The 18,329-nt window shown below is 35.6% G+C and overlaps 1 protein-coding gene across 3 annotated transcripts in view; it reads left to right on the top strand.

The window, feature by feature from the left end:
* The window catches only part of PPP4R1 (protein phosphatase 4 regulatory subunit 1), an 88,718-nt gene that overhangs the window by 19,873 nt on the left and 50,516 nt on the right, over window positions 1–18,329 (top strand). The window contains exons 3-9 of one of the 3 annotated variants that reach the window (XM_090285810.1): window positions 465–600; window positions 1,380–1,486; window positions 10,603–10,745; window positions 11,207–11,353; window positions 13,937–14,044; window positions 14,164–14,229; window positions 15,175–15,333. In XM_090285810.1, the coding sequence (XP_090141936.1) occupies window positions 465–600; window positions 1,380–1,486; window positions 10,603–10,745; window positions 11,207–11,353; window positions 13,937–14,044; window positions 14,164–14,229; window positions 15,175–15,333 (866 nt within the window). The remainder of the gene's footprint in view (window positions 1–464; window positions 601–1,379; window positions 1,487–10,602; window positions 10,746–11,206; window positions 11,354–13,936; window positions 14,045–14,163; window positions 14,230–15,174; window positions 15,334–18,329) is intronic. The other 2 variants (XM_090285811.1, XM_090285812.1) reach the window with 2 other exon arrangements.

Here is an 18,329-nt window from a genome sequence, read left to right as displayed (position 1 = left end):
GAGGTTGACACTTTTTTCTTTCAGTCTTCTGGCTTGTATTGTTTCTGATGGAGAAGTTTGCCGTAATTCTTATTATGTTTTTCTCTGACTGCATTGCAGAATTAACTACCAGTGTTTGACATTTTATTTATTTACAGGTTGTGTTTTGATTGAACATGTAAGTTCTCAGGTCTCCATGATCATCACTCTTTTCTGATCACTCTGTTCTGTGATCACCCCATATTGAATTTCTACAACCTCTGATTCCTGTGCTTCTAGAGGCAATTTGGAAAATACCTGTAAAAGAAGCAGAGGATGCATCCTTCAGTTGTTCATGGTTTCTGAATTGATTCTAAGATTCTCCTCTGATTCTTTGTACCACTCCAGACTCATTCAGGGCAGTTTTACTTATGCTGCTTCAGATAGGCAAGGGGTACTTTTTAGTTTCAGAGTGTTATAAGGAGTATTTCTGATGTCTCTGATAGTTGGTGTGGATGACTACAGCTCAGAGTCTGATGTGATTATTATACCTTCAGCCCTGGACTTTGTCTCACAAGATGAAATGTTGACGCCACTGGGGAGATTGGACAAGTATGCTGCAAGTGAGAACGTATTTAACAGGTATGTGCATATTCTTTTCATTAAAGTGGAAGGGTGGTTTTTATTACATTAATTTCAGGAGAGAAAATAATATTACCCAATTTAAAGTAGGTATTATTAACATGTGCAGTCTGAGTCACCAAGTTCTCTTAACACTCAAAATGCAGCCTCTTTTATAGGTGTTTTCTCCTCGATCCTATTAACTATACAGCACTCTTTCTTTGCCTTTTTGCTGTTAGACATAATTTTGATATTCGTGTAAAATGATTACTGAGGGGGATATATTACTCTTTCAGCAAATGATGTTGTATACCTACTGTGTGCCAGGTGATGTTAAGGGGACTGTGACATGCCATTGACTAAGAGATAATATTCTTTCTAATGCATTGTTTCTCCTATAGTCACAAGACCACCTGTATCAGACTTTTCTGGGAAAGTCTTGGCTTAAACTCTTTTGAGTATAGACATTAAATTCATTTAGTAAAAATAAGATGTTTTATATAATAAAGAATGAGTAAATTTTCCCATTATTATAATTGAAGATTACTGAAAAGGAATTTCATTAACCTTAGAAATTTATTAAATCAATTAGATAAAGATGAAAAATATTTTAGTAAACATTCAATTTCATCTTGTTAAAATCCATACTGGCATTTGTCACTTAGGAAATTAGAAGCTTAGTATATGTTATTAAATGTATAAGAAAACATTTTCTTTAAAACTATATGGACTGTGCCTTTTGAAATTCTGAATATTAACTGTTGAAGCCACTGAACACTATATTTTTTTTGTGTGTGTAGACAAATGGTGGCCCGGAGTTTGCTGGATACATTGAGGGAAGTCTGCGATGATGAAAGAGATTGTATTGCTGTTTTGGAAAGAATTAGCAGATTAGCTGATGATTCAGGTATATGTTTATGCAGAGATAGTTTTCTCTTACCAAGTTCGTGTTTTGAAAACTAATGAAAAACTTACTGTGATAAGAAGTTAAAAAAATTTTTTTCTAAGTCAATTATCAAACACATTAGTAACAAGAAAATAAAAATCTGTTATTAAAATCCAGATCTTTTATGGTAGGCGCGTGTAGTTTAATTTTGGAAATTTCTCAGTAGGAAAATCTTAGGCTCTGGGTAGGTAGCTCGGGGGGTTAGAGCATAATCTCGATATGCTAAGGTTTCAGGTTCAATCCCTGGTCAGGGCACATACAAGAATAATCTGCCCTGACCGGCTCGGCTCAGTTGGTTGGGTGTCATCCAGCAAAGCAAAAGCTTGTCAGTTCCATTCTGGGTCAGGGCACATGCCTGGGTTGTGGATTTGCCCCACTGCTTGATGTTTCTCTTTCACATTGGTGTTTCTCTCCCTCTCTTTGTTCCTCCCTCCTCCTCTCTAAAAATAAATAAATATTTTTTAAAAAGAATCAACCAATGAAAGCATAAATAAGTGGAACAACTTGATGTTTCTTTCTGTCTCCATTCCTCTCTCTCTGTTAAATAAATAAAAACAAGTTTTAAAAATTTATTTATTGTTTTTCTATTACACTTGTCCCACTTAAAACCATTTTTAAAAAAAGGAACTATCTTAACGTCTTGCTTCATGTATGTTAATATTTTAGGATTAATATAAACTTTAAAAATAATTTCAAATAAAAAGCATGGAATGGGCTGTAAATATTTTTAGGCATATATAAAATACTTTCTTTTTGTATGCTTTCTCACTTGCAAAAAAATGTGAATCACCCATTGTAAAACTATAGCTCTTTATCTCCAGAGTAAAAAGAGGAGGGTCTGCTTAAAAGAGGTAAACTTGATTTGAGGCTTAGAACAGTTATATTAAGTTTTCTTAAAAATATTTTTATTGTGGTAAAATATGCATAAAGTTTACCATTTTAATCTAACACTAAGTTTTAGCATAGTTTTATATTTGACTTTAGAAACAATTCAAAAATAAATTAGTTTTTTTCTTAAAAACTTTATTAAAATGTGTTACCTTTCAATTTCCAATGAACTTTTTAGCATGTCAGCATACCTTTTAATTTTTAGTTGAGCTCATCTTTTGGCAAGCAGTTCATTTTATGGGAATATCTATTTACTAATAACATAAGCCTTAAATAATTTTTATCTTAAGGTAGAAAAAATAATGTAAACTTACTAATAACTTTTTTCATTGTGAGGTTCTGTGTACATAATTGTTCATGTATACACTTGTTCCAGAACAGTTTTAGGAGAGTCTCATCAACTGTAATTTATAATTATAATTTATTTTTTGATTTGGCATGGACACAATTTAACTTAAATTTTTGGTAATGTTGCATCCCATCGTGATTACTCCTTTCTTCATAGAAACATAAATATTCTTTAAGGAGGAATTTGTATTTATTACCTGTTTATTAATTATAGTGCTGGTTTTTATAAATATATGTGTATATGTATTTTTTTAAATGTTCTCAAGTTGTTGAGTTTATGGTAAATAGCCCTATTGACATTTATGCTTCCGTTCACTCAATAAACAGAAAACAGTGCATACTATATGCCAGGTTCTACATTAAATGTTAGAGCAGTTACTAAAATAAATAAGATTCCTGTCATCAAATTAACAGTTTAATGAATACAATCAACACATCAACAATAAATTATAATGGAAAGAATTAGAGCTGGATTCAGAAAGTTAATGAAATTTGAGTTGGATTTGACAGAATGATGAGGTGCAGAGAGGGGAAATCATATTCAAGGGAGTAAAAGATAGCTAGAGGCTTGAGGAATTCAAGATGTTGGTCCACTTCATCCACAGTGAGTTTACTTACTCTACAGTTTAGAAAACTGAGGCTGTTATATAATAAGGTAGTTGAAGGCTAGATTGTAAAGGTTATACTATGCCCTCTTAGAGAGTTTGCATTTTTTGAGATTTAGAATAATAATACAGCAGAATGGATTGACTTGATGTAAAAAAATGGGTGACAGGAAGACTAGTAATTGTTAGGAGTTGTCAAAGAGAAATTAGTAGTGCTAGGGAGGGATTTCAATGCTACTGTGATAGTTGAGGAGAGTGAGAGAAGGAGGAAGTTGACCCTAAGATTTCTAACATGGTAGGCTGGGTTGATTGTGATGTTCAAGTAAGATAAAGACATTAAAAAAACACCACTTCAAAGTTAATGCATATAATCCATCTTCTTAAACAAATAAGGAGCTTAGAATCTTTAAACCTTTGTTATACCTTATTTTTATCAACTTTTATCTTGTTTTTTTATTCCCCTAAATTTAACATTTATATTTTTATGATTTTTATATAGTAACTTTGTTTAGATTTACTACTAAATTTTCTAATTTTTTCCCCTCATCTTTCATCTGACTACCTTATGGTTCAATTTCCTCTTTCTGAAAAGACATTAATGAGGGTCCGACAATGACATATCCTTTTCTTTTGTCTGAAAATGATTTTATTTCACCATAACTGTTTTTTAAATTATATTTTACTGATTGTTATTACAATTGTTACAGCTTTTTTCCCCTTTGCCCCCCTCTACCTAACACCCCCCAGTCCCACAGGCAATCCCCACACTTTTGTTCACATCCATGGGTCATGTGTATAAGTTCTTTGGCTACTCCATTTCCTATACTATACATCCCCATGGCTATTCTGTAATTATCAATTTGTACTTCTTAATCCCCTCATCTCCTCACTCATTCTCCCACAACCCCCTCCCATCTGGCAACCATCAAAATGCTCTCTGTAACCATGATTCTGTCTCTGTTTTTCTTGTTCTTGTTTGCTTAGTTTGTTTTTTAGATTCAGTTGTTGATAGATATGTATTTATTGCCATTTTATTTTTCCTAGTTTGATCTTCTTTTTCTCAAATAAGTCCCTTTAACATTTCATATAATAATGGTTTGGTGATGATGAAGTGCTGTAATTTTTTCTTGTATGGGAAACTCTTATCTTCCCTTTAATTCTAAATGATAGCTTTGCTGGGTAGGTCAATTTTGGCTGTAGGCCCTGCTTTTCATGACTTGGAATATTTCTTGCCAGTCCCTTCAAACCTGCAAAGTTTGTTTTGAGAAATCAGCTGACAGTCTTATGGGAATGCCCCTGTAGGTAACTAACTGCTTTTCTCTTGCTGCTTTTAAGATTGTCTTTGCCTTTAATCTTTGGCATTTTAATTATGATGTGTCTTGGAGTGGGCCTCTTTGCATCTACCTTGTTTGGTACTCTCTGTTCTTCCTGGACTTGTATGTCTATTTCCTTTGCCAGGTTTGGGAAGTTTTCTTTCATTATTTTTTCAAATAGATTTCCAATTTCTTGCTCTTTCTCTTCTCTGTCTGGCAACCCTATAATACAAATGTTGGAATGCTTGAAGTTGTCCCAGAGGCTCCTTATACTATCCTCGAGTTTTTTTTATTAATTTTCCTTCTTGTTCTGATTGGTTGTTTTTTTGCTTCTTTATGTTCCAAATTGTTGATTTGATTCTTGGCTTCATCCATTCTACTGTTGTTTCATTGTAAATTTTTCTTTATTTCAATTATGTATTCTTTGTTTCTGACTGGATCTTTTTTATGCTGTTGAGGGTCTCACGAAGTTCCTTGAGCACCCTTATAACCAGTGTTTTGAACTCTGCATCTGATAGATTGCTTATCTCTATTTTGTTTAGTTCTTTTTTTGGAATTTTATTCAGTTCTTTTGTTTGGGCCATGTCTCTTTGTCTCCTCATTTTGGCAGCTTCCCTGTGTTTGTTTCTATGTCTTAGGTAGGGCTACTGTGACTCCCTGTATTGGTAGTATGACCTAAAGTAGTAGGTATCCTGTAGGGTCCAGAGGTACAGCCTCCCCTATCACCCATGCTAGGTACCCGAGGTGTGCCCTTCATGTGTGCTGACTGCACCCTCCTCCTGTAGTTGAGCCTTGATTACTGTTGGCAGGTCAATGGGCGGGATTTACCCAGGCTTTGACCACTTACCACCAACCTCTGCCCTCCATGAAGGGTCAGTTGTGCAGGGGCAGGGTGGTGCTGCTGCAATATGGTATGTAGCTGTCCACTGGATGCACAGGCTCTGGGGTTTCCTGGGTAGTGAAAGACAGGGTCAATCCCAACCTGTGTTTTGTCTGGGGCACCTTACCTGAGCTCTCAAGCAATCTGAGATGGCTGCTACTTGTGCTGGGCTTCAAGATTCCTAGATGAAGCCAAGCTGTGAATCTAGGCTGGCTGCTTTTAGTGCCAGGCATGGGGCCACTTAACAAGTGGTGCAGGGCCTGGGGGCTCACTGAGGCCAGCAGTTGCTTGTTGGATAGGATTTATGAAGTTGTGAAGCATGAGCCTAGACTAGCCATTCATATGGAAAAGACATGGTTAACATTTTGGGGGAGTGGGGGGCAGTAAGTTGAGTGGGAAGGAGTCTCAGGGGATCTCCAGGATGGGGCATATAGTGTGTTAGTCAGGTTGATGGAGTCTCAGATATGGCACTTGTCTGTCAACTCTGTGGCTCTGTGGGTGGAGGGTTCAAAAATGGGACCATGGCCTCTGCCACCTTCCTTTCTGGGAGAAAGCTGTTCCCCAGCTCCCGCCTTGATGCCAGGCACTTCATTTCCTCCCCGTATGCCACTGTTATCTTTCAAGCTGCTACCCCAGTGTTGGAACTAAGAGGGAGTGTGTCTGATTAAGTCTGTTGTGGGTTCTTAAAGGGAACTGCTTGAGACCTGCAACAGTTTCTTTCCTGACTCAATCCCCACTGGTTTTTGCAGCCAGGAGTTATGGGGACTTATTTTCCTGGCACTGGAACCCTGGGCTAGGGGGCCTGGTGAGTGGCTGGGACTCCTTGCTCTTGAGATATTCCTCCTGAATTTTTATCCACGACACAACCATACCATTTTGCATCTCCTCCCCTCCTACCAGTCTGGATGGATGTGGTTTCTTTAATAACATAGTTGTCAGGCTTCCATTCAGCTTGATAACTGACGGTTCTGAATGATGGTGGTTCTATATTTTAGTTGTAATTTTGATGTGGTTGTGTGAGGAGTTGAGCCATTTTTACCTGTGCTGCCATCTTGACTGGAAGATCCCTGAATATCACCATTACTCTTAAATTATCATTTAGCTAAGTATGAAATCTAGTTGATAGTTTTAATACTATTGCATTCTCATCTTACTGTTGTTACTGTTGAGAACCTGCTTAATAGTTTGGTGTTCGTAGGTAATCTTGTTTCTTTCCTGATTGCTTTTAAGATTCCTTTTTCTTGGCATTCTTCATTTTCACTGTTATGTGTTTAGGTACAGATTTATTTTTATTCTACTCAGGGCTTGGCCCTGCTTCTTGAATTTGAGGATTCTTATCTTTTCATCAGATGGGGAAATTTTCAACCTTTAACATTCTTTTTCATCTCAAACTTCTTTTTATTCCAGTTTATTTTTTGTGAGTACATATTTTGTACATGGTTTAGAAATACAGAGTTTTTGTTATATAAGTTATTTTTTTGTTGAGTATATATTTTGTACATGGTTCCGAATATAGAACTTTTGTTATATAAATGTTATTTTCCATGGCTGTTATTTGTTCTTACTTTCCAGTCCTTTATCTCCAATCTACATTTTGGTCATTTCTCTCAGCATAGCATATTTGCTACAAATTCTAACCTGTAAGCCGATTGTTTTTGTTTTTGCTTGTTTTTAATTATTATTTTTTAATTTTTTAAAGTATATCTTATTGGTTATATTGTTACAATAGTTCCAGTTTTTTCCCCTTTGCTCCCCTCTGCCCAGTAACTCCCTTCCCCCAGCAATCCCACCCCCCTTAGTTCATGTCCATGGGTCATGCATACAAGTTCTCTGGCTTCACCCTTTCCTGTATTACTCTGTTTTTAAAAAAATTAATTGATTTCTTAATAAAAATAGCAATCCCCCACTCTCAGACTTAAGACCCTTTATAATCTTATAAAGGACAATGGGCGAAGGTCTCGTGCTCCTCTAGCTGATTCAAGCTGGGCATGGTCATTGTCCTACCTACCCTTGGGTCCAGAAATCCCTAGTAAGAGTGGGGGTGTGGAGGGGAGGGTGGCCTTCCCACATGGGGAAGGATCGTGCAGACTCCAGGTCAGTTGGCTGTCCCCGAACAACGGCGTGCTTGGTTTAACAGGCTGGCATCCTTGTTGTATTCTGGGGGCAACAGATTTGGCAACAGGGTTAAAAGGCATCATTTAATCCATAACCACTAGGTGACAAAAGGCAGGTATTAATTTTTCAATGTCTCACATTAGGGAAAAAAAGGCTTCTTTAGAGGAAGATGTGCAAGGCATGTCACACCTGTCCAAAACCCTTTTGCCCACTATACTTACTTGGGCAGAGGGGAATATTTTAGGTTTCTTCCCTCTCAGACCTCTGGGCCCTTTCTGTCCAAGCCATCAGGATAGAAAAGAGAAACCAGATTTAAAGTGAAGCCCACAGACCACCTCATTCTTCACCAACTCAGCTACTTTGTTCCGCCAAACCATTGAGTCTCAGGAGGCAGTGATGCAGACAGGATTAAGTGAGGCCTATACATACAAACAGTCACTCAGGTAATGAGATCATAGACTGATGCCCTTTGAAAACAGAAAACACAAGTTAATTTATGCAACATAACCCACAAACCAGTCTCTAAATCTGCAACACTGTCTTATTGGAAAGACATCCAGTTGCAAGGCATTTGACATTCTTCTTGCCTGTAAATTAAGCATCTTTGATGATGCCACAGACCTAGTTTAACTTCCAAATGAAAACTAACTTTAAGTGAAAAAAACTTTAAAGATGGTTAGCTGCACTACTTTATAGTCTACCACTGACCATTGTGGTTTTCCTTGAATTGCGATTTTTCTCCTTAAGGTTACCCTCCTTGTCATAAAAGGGACTGCATTAAGTCCAGTTTTAACTTATCCTGTTTGTTTGCATAAACACAACAAGAATAGCAAATGATCACTTATGATCTTTAAGTCTGCTTTGCTAGAACTTATGCAAGGAACATTTAGGGTGACCTTCAGTCTGCCCTTCAGGGCACAGAAGCTGAGCCACATACCTGCCATTCAGCCTTGCCTGTAAACACCTGTCTTTTCCAAGCCCTTCAGGTTTTCCATTGTGCCTTAAGGTCCCTTCTAGACATCTTTCAGGAAAGCAACCTTCGTTCCTTCCCTGGAGAGATTGCCATGGACCGCACAACCAACCAAGGTACCAAGTCTTTTTTCTCGTGGGCTTTTTATTACCTTCAAAAGTCAATCCCAGTTTCTTGGGGCTTTTTGGTAACAACCATAGCCCAAGCATGTCTCTTGTAGGCATGACATTCCAGTCAAAGTCGTGGTCAACAAAACCTCTATTAACAACTGGTCTTATTAGTTTTATGCATAGGACCTTATGTCATTACTTCTTCAGAATTTTGGAGGGATCAGGTAGGGAGAAAAATATACAGCGTGAAGGGAATCCTTGTCCTTCTAATATCACTAAAATTGCATTTCCATACTTTACATTTTTTTTTTGTTCACTTTCCTATTTATTTCATTGCCATTAATTCCATTTTTCATTTTCAAGACTCTTAAGTGCTTTATTTTAATTTCTTCTTGTCTTTCTTTCTCTATTATGTTCCTTTTTAGTATATTTTCTTTTATTGTATCTTTAAAATAGAATTTTCTAAATTCTAAAGATTTTTACAGTAGCTAAAGTTCTTGGTGTTATAATTCTGTTGTGTTTTAGCATTTTTGCTATTGAAGGATCATTTCCTTGTCATTTTTTCATAGTTTTGGACTCTGAACTCATCTTTTGTGGTTCTTCATAGGTATTTGGTATTATGGGAATATCCCTCCTCAAGTGGTTTTGAGTTGTCTACCAGGCTCAGGGTTAGCAACTAGGAGTAATTTCATGTTAATTTTTTGTGTGTTCCTCTTTGTAATTGGGAAGAAAGTGGAGAGGAGAGAGGCATTTTCAAACTATTTCTGGGAGACATTCAAACATATTTACCTTAAGGTAATATCAGTAATAGGTGCCAAAGTTATAATTAGTTCTGATATAATGACTTGTATTGATAACCCATCATGTCTATATGTGTGTCAGTCACTTGCATTTCTTCTATGAATTGCCTGTTTGTATCCTTATTTTCTTTCTTGTATTCATTTGAACAATAGGTTCTTTGTATATTTAGCTATTAAAACTTTGTTGTACATGTGTTTTCTTCCAGGCGATTTTGCCTTTTAACTGAGTATGTAGTATCTGTTGTTTATAACAAAGCCTTTATAAACTGAAACGTGCTGGCCTTTTAGTTGGTTTTGGATCTGTTCGTCTTGAAAGGACTTCCAGCCTCAAGATTAAACATTTTAAAAAACATATTGCCTTTTAGTGATTTTGATCTTAAAAAAAACCTTCTGGAACTTTAGTTCATTTGGTATTAATGTGTGGTGTTCAGTATAGGAATCTTATCCTTTTTTTCTGAATAACTGATTTTTCTACCATTACTCAGGTCCCTTTTGAAACCTAGAGATTTGAAATGCCCTATCTGTCACATTTAAATATGCCATATATACCCTATTCTTTTCAGGTTATTTTAAAAAAATCTATTGCTCCTTTAATATTCACATACCCTTTTTAGTCTTAGTCAAGTCTAACTATAAATCCTCCATTCATTGACTAAACTTAGATTAGAAGCTAGTCCTTATTACTTGTCCTAGGAGGTTTTTAAATAGTAGAGTTTATAGGTAACACCACATTGTAGTTGATATGACTTGCATATTTAACCTCTAGCATGGTGTGGCACGATGTAGGTGATGAATAAATTCATTCAGTTATTGTAAGAAATGATGTATACTAAGTATACTATGAAGATAGTATGGGGTAAAGTCCTTCTTTAAATCATGGGGTTGACCTATGTGTGATGGTGGAAAGGATCACAGAGTTAAGAGAACATCTTGTAAGCCCTTTTTACACTGAGAATGAAAGCGTAAAGCTTTCCTAAATAGCCTCAAGCCCAGGGAAAGATTTTGTTATTGTGAGAAATGTTTGCTCACATTTCTATTATTTCAATAGAACCAACTGTGAGAGCAGAGCTGATGGAACAGGTGCCTCATATTGCATTGTTTTGTCAAGAAAACCGGCCTTCAATCCCATATGCTTTTTCCAAATACTTACTACCTATTGTGGTTAGATATCTCGCAGATCAGAATAATCAGGTAAGAGTCCCATTTACATGTTCTTAATGGAAATTTATGTAGTATGACGTGTATAGAATGGCATACCCAAGGTGGTCCCGTTTGAATGTTTTTTGTTTGATGGTTGTTACTGTTTTTCAAAAGACTGTTTGTCTTAGACAAAATGCTTTTAGTTTGGCAAATCTAGGAGGTTTCCTTAATGCCATTGTAGATAGTGTCTCGTAGCTGCAGCCTCACCTGGCTCCCTCATAGATGTCCCTCAAAAAGTTTCTTCGTGGGACATTTTACAAGATGGCTTCTTTGTTACACTTCTGGTATACCACAATCTATCAGGTTCTATCTTTGCAATACTTGAAGAAAATAGCCACAAATTTTTATATGCATGGTTTTCCCAGTTGAGATAAGTCTTCATTTTTGTGAAAGTCAATAGAGTTTTGCTATATTATGTATGTACTTTGTTTATACTGCTAATTTTTTCCTAGGTAAGAAAAACAAGTCAGGCAGCTTTGCTGGCTCTGTTGGAGCAAGAGTTAATTGAGCGATTTGATGTGGAGACCAAAGTGTGCCCAGTTCTCATAGAGCTAACTGCCCCAGATAGCAATGACGATGTGAAAACAGAAGCTGTGGCTGTAAGTAGAATATGATTCTTCAGTTTAGGTAAAAATCAGTCACTATATTGATTAATAGGTGGTACTCAGTAAGTATTATGTTACATTATGTCCTATAGGGTTTATACCTATTAGATTTCAAAGTAGCCACAGATTTTTGAATTGGAAATAGATGACTAGCTAGAAAGGGACATAGGCTCACAGTGAAAAGTTGTGTATTCTGTGAGCCTTCTGTTGTGCCAAGCAACTGGAAATTAGATGACTCTCACTGAGCTCGGAAAAGCAAGATATACAGCAAGAGAATAAGGAACTGCAAACTTGTTGTTATGTCAAAATGAAAAAATAAGGTGAAAGAAATAACCAGTGCGGTTAAAAACAACTCTATTGAATGAAGAAACCTTTGAACCCCTTTAATTGCTATTGAACACTTTTCTAGGCATTGTGTAAGCACAGTAGAAAAAAATGGTAATGCTTGACTCCTGCCCTTGACAGTATGATCTTTGGGGGAAGGATAGACAAGTAATTTTACAATGATATGATATATAAATTGTGATTATTAACAATATGCAGATTAATTCATTGGACACATAATAAAATCAAGTATAATAGTATATTTTCTGGGGTTTTTATTTTTTGACATGGTTAGCAAATATTTTTATAGAGAACCATCAAAAATAAAGCATGAATTAGAATATATAGTAATATCTGTTGTACTTCACATCTGTAGTTCCTAAGTTGAGGTAATAATTCTAATAATAAATTAGAAAACTGATAAATCCATCTGAAAATTTATTCGAATCTCTTTGGGTACTGAGAGTTTAGTATTTAAACCTAAAACAATAAAATTGCATCTTTGTTGAAATGAAAAAAATTGAATCAAAATTTTATGGTATTTCTGAATCATTAGGATGCATTTGATAATCTTTCTAGTCCATTTCCCTTGGAAATTTCTTGATTTTATTATTTTATTTTTATATACTGAGGATCAGTTAGTAAGTTTAGATACTTTTTTCCAGTAATATTATTTTTATTGAAGTGAAATTCACGTAATATAAAAGTAACCACTTAAAGTATACAATTGAATAACATTTAATATTTTCACAAGGTTTACAACCACCACCTCTGACAAGTTCTAAAACATAGTTTTTTATTTATTTAATTTCACAAGTTCCTCATTAAGGGAAAACAGTTTTGGCATCACTATTGGTTTATCTTGAGCAGAGTTTAACTTGCTGTTACAACTTTTAATGGGAACTAACAATAGTAAAACATAATTACAGTAAAAAGACTATATTCAGCACTAGTATAAAACCTGTGATGTTCTTACCATTGGTTTATGTTTATTTTGTCATGGTTTGCACTCCCTGGCTTCCAGGTTATTCTCTACGTGAGGAATAATTTATGCTAGTAAATTTAATTACGATAGATCAGTAATACAGAATAACTTTGGATCTTTAACCTAGGGGTTGGAAATCCTTAGAACTGTATAGAGTCAAAACATAAAACTGGCTTTCAGGTTTAGGAGATGTAGGTGTTATCCCACTTTTGAGGAGGTTGGGATTTTGATAGAGATTGTGTTGAATCTATAGATCAATGAGGGAATAATTGCCAGCTTGACAAGTCCATGAGCATGGTAGATCTCTCCTTTTATTTAGGTCTTTTAGTTATCTCATCAGTGCTTTGTAGTTTTCAGTAGACGTTATGTATGTGTTGTTAGATTTCATGTTTTTTAACAATTTTGAATAACTTTAAAAATTTTTCTGTTTGTTGCTAATTTACAGAAATGCATTTGATTTTTATATTCTGACATATGTCTTGCAAAGTTCCTCAACTGACTTTATTTGTTCTAGTGGCTTTTTTGTAGATTCTTTGGGATTTTCTGTGCAGACAAGTCATATATGAGTAGTTTTCTTTCCAATCTGTATGCCTTTTACTTGTCATATCTGCACACCTGGGAGTAGATGGAATAGATTAATTATGATAAATCATCAGGTTTCTTTCTATACCAACTGTGACCGTTGAGGATTTCGTTATATACTAGCTGTGGGGGCAATTTTTTAAAATAACATTGGGTTGGTTTTCAAACAGTTCATCCTCACTTTGCCTAGTACTGTGTTAACTGAAACGAGTGCTTGTTGAAACTATGTCCTTGCCTGCCTTGGAACCTAGGCTTTGCAGAGAGTAAGGACAGGGTTCCAATGTGTACAAGTTCACTAAAAGTACTTTGTAAGGTAAGGACTGCCCCTATAGTCTTTTCTTAGCAATACAGATAAACCCAGATCCCTCTTAGGGATAATCTTTCCTTTTAAACTGTCAACATTTAATAAGATTGAAACTGTAGACAAAGTGAAATTTTAAGAATTTCCCCTAAGTTTACTATACATTTAGTAATTATTGGTTGATTTTATTGATGGTATTAATATCTTTTCTGTCTTTCACTCAAATAATAAAATGAATTTCTTTGTAATGTATATGATATAATGATGCCATATCATATTTTAATATCCTTAAGTTATATACTTCTAGTAAGTTAGCACATTTAACTGGAAAAGTCTTCTTTAAAGCTTTAAAGATATTTTCAGTGTGTCTTTGTTTTTATTTTAGATAATGTGCAAAATGGCTCCCATGGTTGGGAAGGACATTACAGAGCGCCTGATCCTCCCAAGGTTTTGTGAGATGTGCTGTGATTGCAGAATGTTTCATGTTCGAAAGGTATTTAGTATTTTTGTTTGTTTAAGAACACATATTTCTAGTGGTTATTATATTGATATGTGAAATTTAAAAGATAATGTTTTAATATTTTGAAATTTCAGTGATGCTTTTATTGTTAGGTCTGTGCTGCCAATTTTGGAGATATTTGCAGTGTAGTTGGCCAGCAAGCTACTGAGGAAATGTTGGTAAGTATTACAGAAACAGAGGAGTAGTAAAGGAGTAAGCAATACATTACAAAATAGCACATAAAGTTTAATATGCATACATTTACCCCCAGATATTATTAACACAATTTAATGAATATAAACCAGAAAGATAATAGGACTTTGAGTTGCAGTTTAAATTTCTGTAATCTGAACTGTTTTTGATACAGTTTTTATCTATCCCATTTTTATTAAACAAATCAATTCTTGTTTATCCAAGTTACTCTTTATTAGCAAACCTGAAGTCTTTTAGTGACAAATCCATAGCAGGGTTTGTTTTTTTTTAATGGTTAATTCATGGAATGTATATGCTTAATGTACAAGTTAACATACTTTAGGAGCTTCTAAAACCATCTTATCATCCAAAATAAGTTTAGGTACAAACTCTTGGATAACATAAGTTAAACTATATTTGCTTTCCCTTTTCATAGCCAATAGTATTGTGAATTAGGTGTAATTTATTTTAAATTACTGAGTGTTAATACTAAACAATTCTTCTAAGTTTTGTTGAAGTTTAGTACCTGGAAATATTGTAGATGTAGAAAATGAAATAAAACTACATGCATACCTCAGAGGTACTGCAAGTTTGGTTCCAGGCCACCACAATAAGGTAACTATCACAATAAAGAGAATCACATGAGTTTTTTGATGTCCCAGTGCCTATAAAAGTTGTGTATAGTTTAATATACTGTAGTCTATTAATTGTGCGTTAGCATTGTATCTAAAATAATGTACATAATTAAAAATACCTCATTGCTAAAAAATGCTAACCATCAGCTGAACCTTGAAAAAATGGCACTGATACACCTGCTTGTTGCAGGGTTGCCACAGACATTCAGTTTGTAAAAAAATGCAGTATCTGAGAAATACAGTAAAGCAAAGCACAATAAAATGAGGTCTGCCTAACAAAACACTATCCTTGCATAGCTTCCCAGGTTTTTCCAGCTTTGTTCTGATAATGTATGGGGAGTCCGGAAAGCTTGTGCTGAATGCTTCATGGCGGTTTCATGTGCAACATGTCAAGAAATTCGACGGACTAAATTATCAGCACTATTTATTAATTTGATCAGTGATCCTTCACGTTGGGTAGGATTTTGTTTATCATTTTTGTAAAATTAATACATTTTACAGCAAACATGATTTGGATTTCATAATTTAAGAAATAATTTATAACTTAAGGCATGTTATTTTTTAGTACTTCTAGGAGTAGACAATAGACAACTGTTAACGTTTTTTTAACTGGAAAAAGTTTCTGTTCCCATATAAGACATGTTCATTCCATTGCTATGATGTAGTATATTAATTTTCAGATTTTAAATTAACCTTCAATCTCTTGGATGTCTCACCTTGGTCATAGTGTAATAATTCTTTATATGTTGCTGGATTTTGCTAGTATTTTAAGGATTTTTATATTCATATATATATATATATGAGGAAGTGGGCTGTAGTTTTTGTTGATGCCTTTTTTATAATTTTTGCTTGGTTTTGCTCTTGGCATAGTAGAAGAGCATTTCTTAATTCTTCTGTGTTTTGGGAGAATTCATGAAGAATTGGTAGTAATTCTCTTTTAAATGTTCAGTAGAATTCAGGAGTGAATCATCTTGAGTCTGAACTTTTCTTTGTGGGTATAGTTTTTTTTATTACTAATTTCATCTCTATTTCTTCCAGATACTTTGTCTTTTCTTTTCTCTCTGTTCTTCTGATATTCCCATTACACATACAATATATTGATGGTGCTTGAATGGTATCCCACATTATTCTGAGGCTGTGTTGATTTTTCCTCGCATTCTTTTTACTTTGTTTTTCATCTTTATGTTATATTTATATACCTTAAGTTTACAATTTCTTTTCTTCCAGTTCAGGTCTGTTATTGAATTCATGTAAATTTTTTATTTCAGTTATTGTACTTTTTGATTCCAGAATTTCTGTCTCTGTTAATATTCTTTATTTGCTATGACATTGGCCTCATATCTTTACTTCTTTTTGTAAAAGTACATTTTATTGATTATGCTTTTACAGTTGCCTCAGTCTTTTTCCCCTTTGCTCCCCTCTGCCCAGTACCCTACTTCCCTTCAGAATCCTCTCCACTTAATTCATGTCCATGGGTTGTGCATATATTTTTTTGGCTTCTCCATTTCCTTTACTATTCTTAACGTCCCCCTGTCTATTTTGTACCTACCAATTATGCCTCGTAATCCCTGCACCTTTTCCCCTGTTGTCCACCTTACCCCCCTCTCTGAGGGTTCTACATATGGTCTCTATATCTATGGTTCTGTTCCTGTTCTAGTTGTTTGCTTAGTTTGTTTTTTTATGTTTCAGATTTATTTGTTGATAGTTGTGAGTTTGTTGTCGTTTTAATGTTCATTGTTTTAATCTTCTTTTTCTTAAATAAGTCTCTTTAAAATTTCATGTAATAAGGGCTTGGTGATGATTAATTTCTTTAGCTTTACCTTGTCAGGGAGACACTTTATCTGCCCTTCCATTCTAAATGATAGCTTTGCTGGATAGAGTAATCTTGGTTGTAGGTCCTTGCTTTTCATCACTTTGAATAGTTCTTGCCAGTCACTTCTTGCTTGCAAAGTTTCTTTTGAGAAGTCAGCCAATAGTCTTACGGGAACTCCCTTGTAGGTAACTCTCTGCTTTACTCTTGCTGCTTTTAAGATTCTCTCTTTATCTTTAACCTTTTTTATTTTAATGGTGATGTGTCTTGGTGTAGTCCTCTTTGAGTCTTGCTTGTTTGGGACTCTGTGCTTCCTAGACTTGTATGTCTGTTGCCTTCACCAAATTAGGGAAGTTTTCCTTCATTATTTTTTCACATAAGTTTTCAATTTCTTGCTCTTCCTCTTCTCCTTCTGGCACCCCTGTGATTTGGATGTTGGTACATTTAAATTTGTCCTAAGCCTCTCCTTGGTTTTTTGAATTTATTTTTCTTCATCTGTACTGGTTGACTGCTTATTTATTCCTTATGTTCTAATACATTGATTTGAATCTGGGCTTCCTTTCCTCACTATTGGTTCTGTGTGGATTTTTTTACATTTTACTTAGTGTGGCCTTCACCTCTTCCCTTAAGCATTTGCCATACTCAATTATTTCTCTGAGCATTGTTGTCAGCACTGTTTTGAACTCTGCTTCTGTTAGGCTGGCTAACTCCTCCTTGGTTAGTTGTCCCTCTGGAGTCTTGATCTGTTCCCTCTTTTGGGCCATACTTCTCTGTCTCCTCAATTTGACAGCCTCCCTGTGTTTGCCTCTGTGTATTAGGTAGAGCTGCTGCACCTGTTACATTGTAAGCACGGAGCCTTATGTCTTGTCAGTGCTGGGCGACCCATTTCACCACTTTATGATGCTGTATGTGGGGGAGGGGTCAAAGAGGGAACAGAGCCGCTTGGTTGGCACTCACACCTTTTCCAGTCACTTAACCCTTTTCCTGTATGTGACTGGTGCTCCTCTAGCTGTTGCTCTTGTGATGGTTCCCAGAGTGGATAGGTTTGCATGTGTTCTAGGATGATGGAGGCCCTCTAATGAACTCTTCTGAGAGATGGGCAGTTTCTCCCGCTGCCCCAGCTCCCACTGATTTTCACAGCCAGAAGCGTTCAGGCTTTATTTTCCCAGTGTGAGCTGTGTGGTCTCACCCGGGGCTGGGATTGCTCCCCACATGTTCCTCTTGGCTTTTATAATGTGTGACAGCTCATTCCTCTGGCCACAGCAGTGCCACCACCACCACCACCACTGCCTTTGCCACACTGTGTCCTCTCTGCCCTGGCTCCCTGTCCCCGCCCCTCCTACTTGTATGGATGAGTATTACCTCTTTAAGTCTTTAGTTGTCAGACTTCCATATCATTCAATTTTCTTGCAGTTCTAGTTGTGCTTTTTTGTTGTTGTTTTGAGGTAATTGTAATCCTTATGGTTGTGGGAGGACGCGAAGCATGTCTACCTACACCTCCATCTTGGCTGGAAGTACCATACCTTTATTTCTTTAATCATGCTTTCCTTTAGTTCTGTGAACAACTTGTGTTGACTACTTTAAAGTTGTTTCTGTTTTTGTTAAATCCAACATCTTATACTCTGAACACACAATTTCTGTT

Source organism: Furipterus horrens, unplaced genomic scaffold (assembly GCF_987537825.1).
Source record: "Furipterus horrens unplaced genomic scaffold, mFurHor1.1.pri manual_scaffold_8, whole genome shotgun sequence".
NCBI lineage: Eukaryota > Metazoa > Chordata > Mammalia > Chiroptera > Furipteridae > Furipterus > Furipterus horrens.
This window is presented reverse-complemented; position numbering and strand designations above follow the sequence as displayed.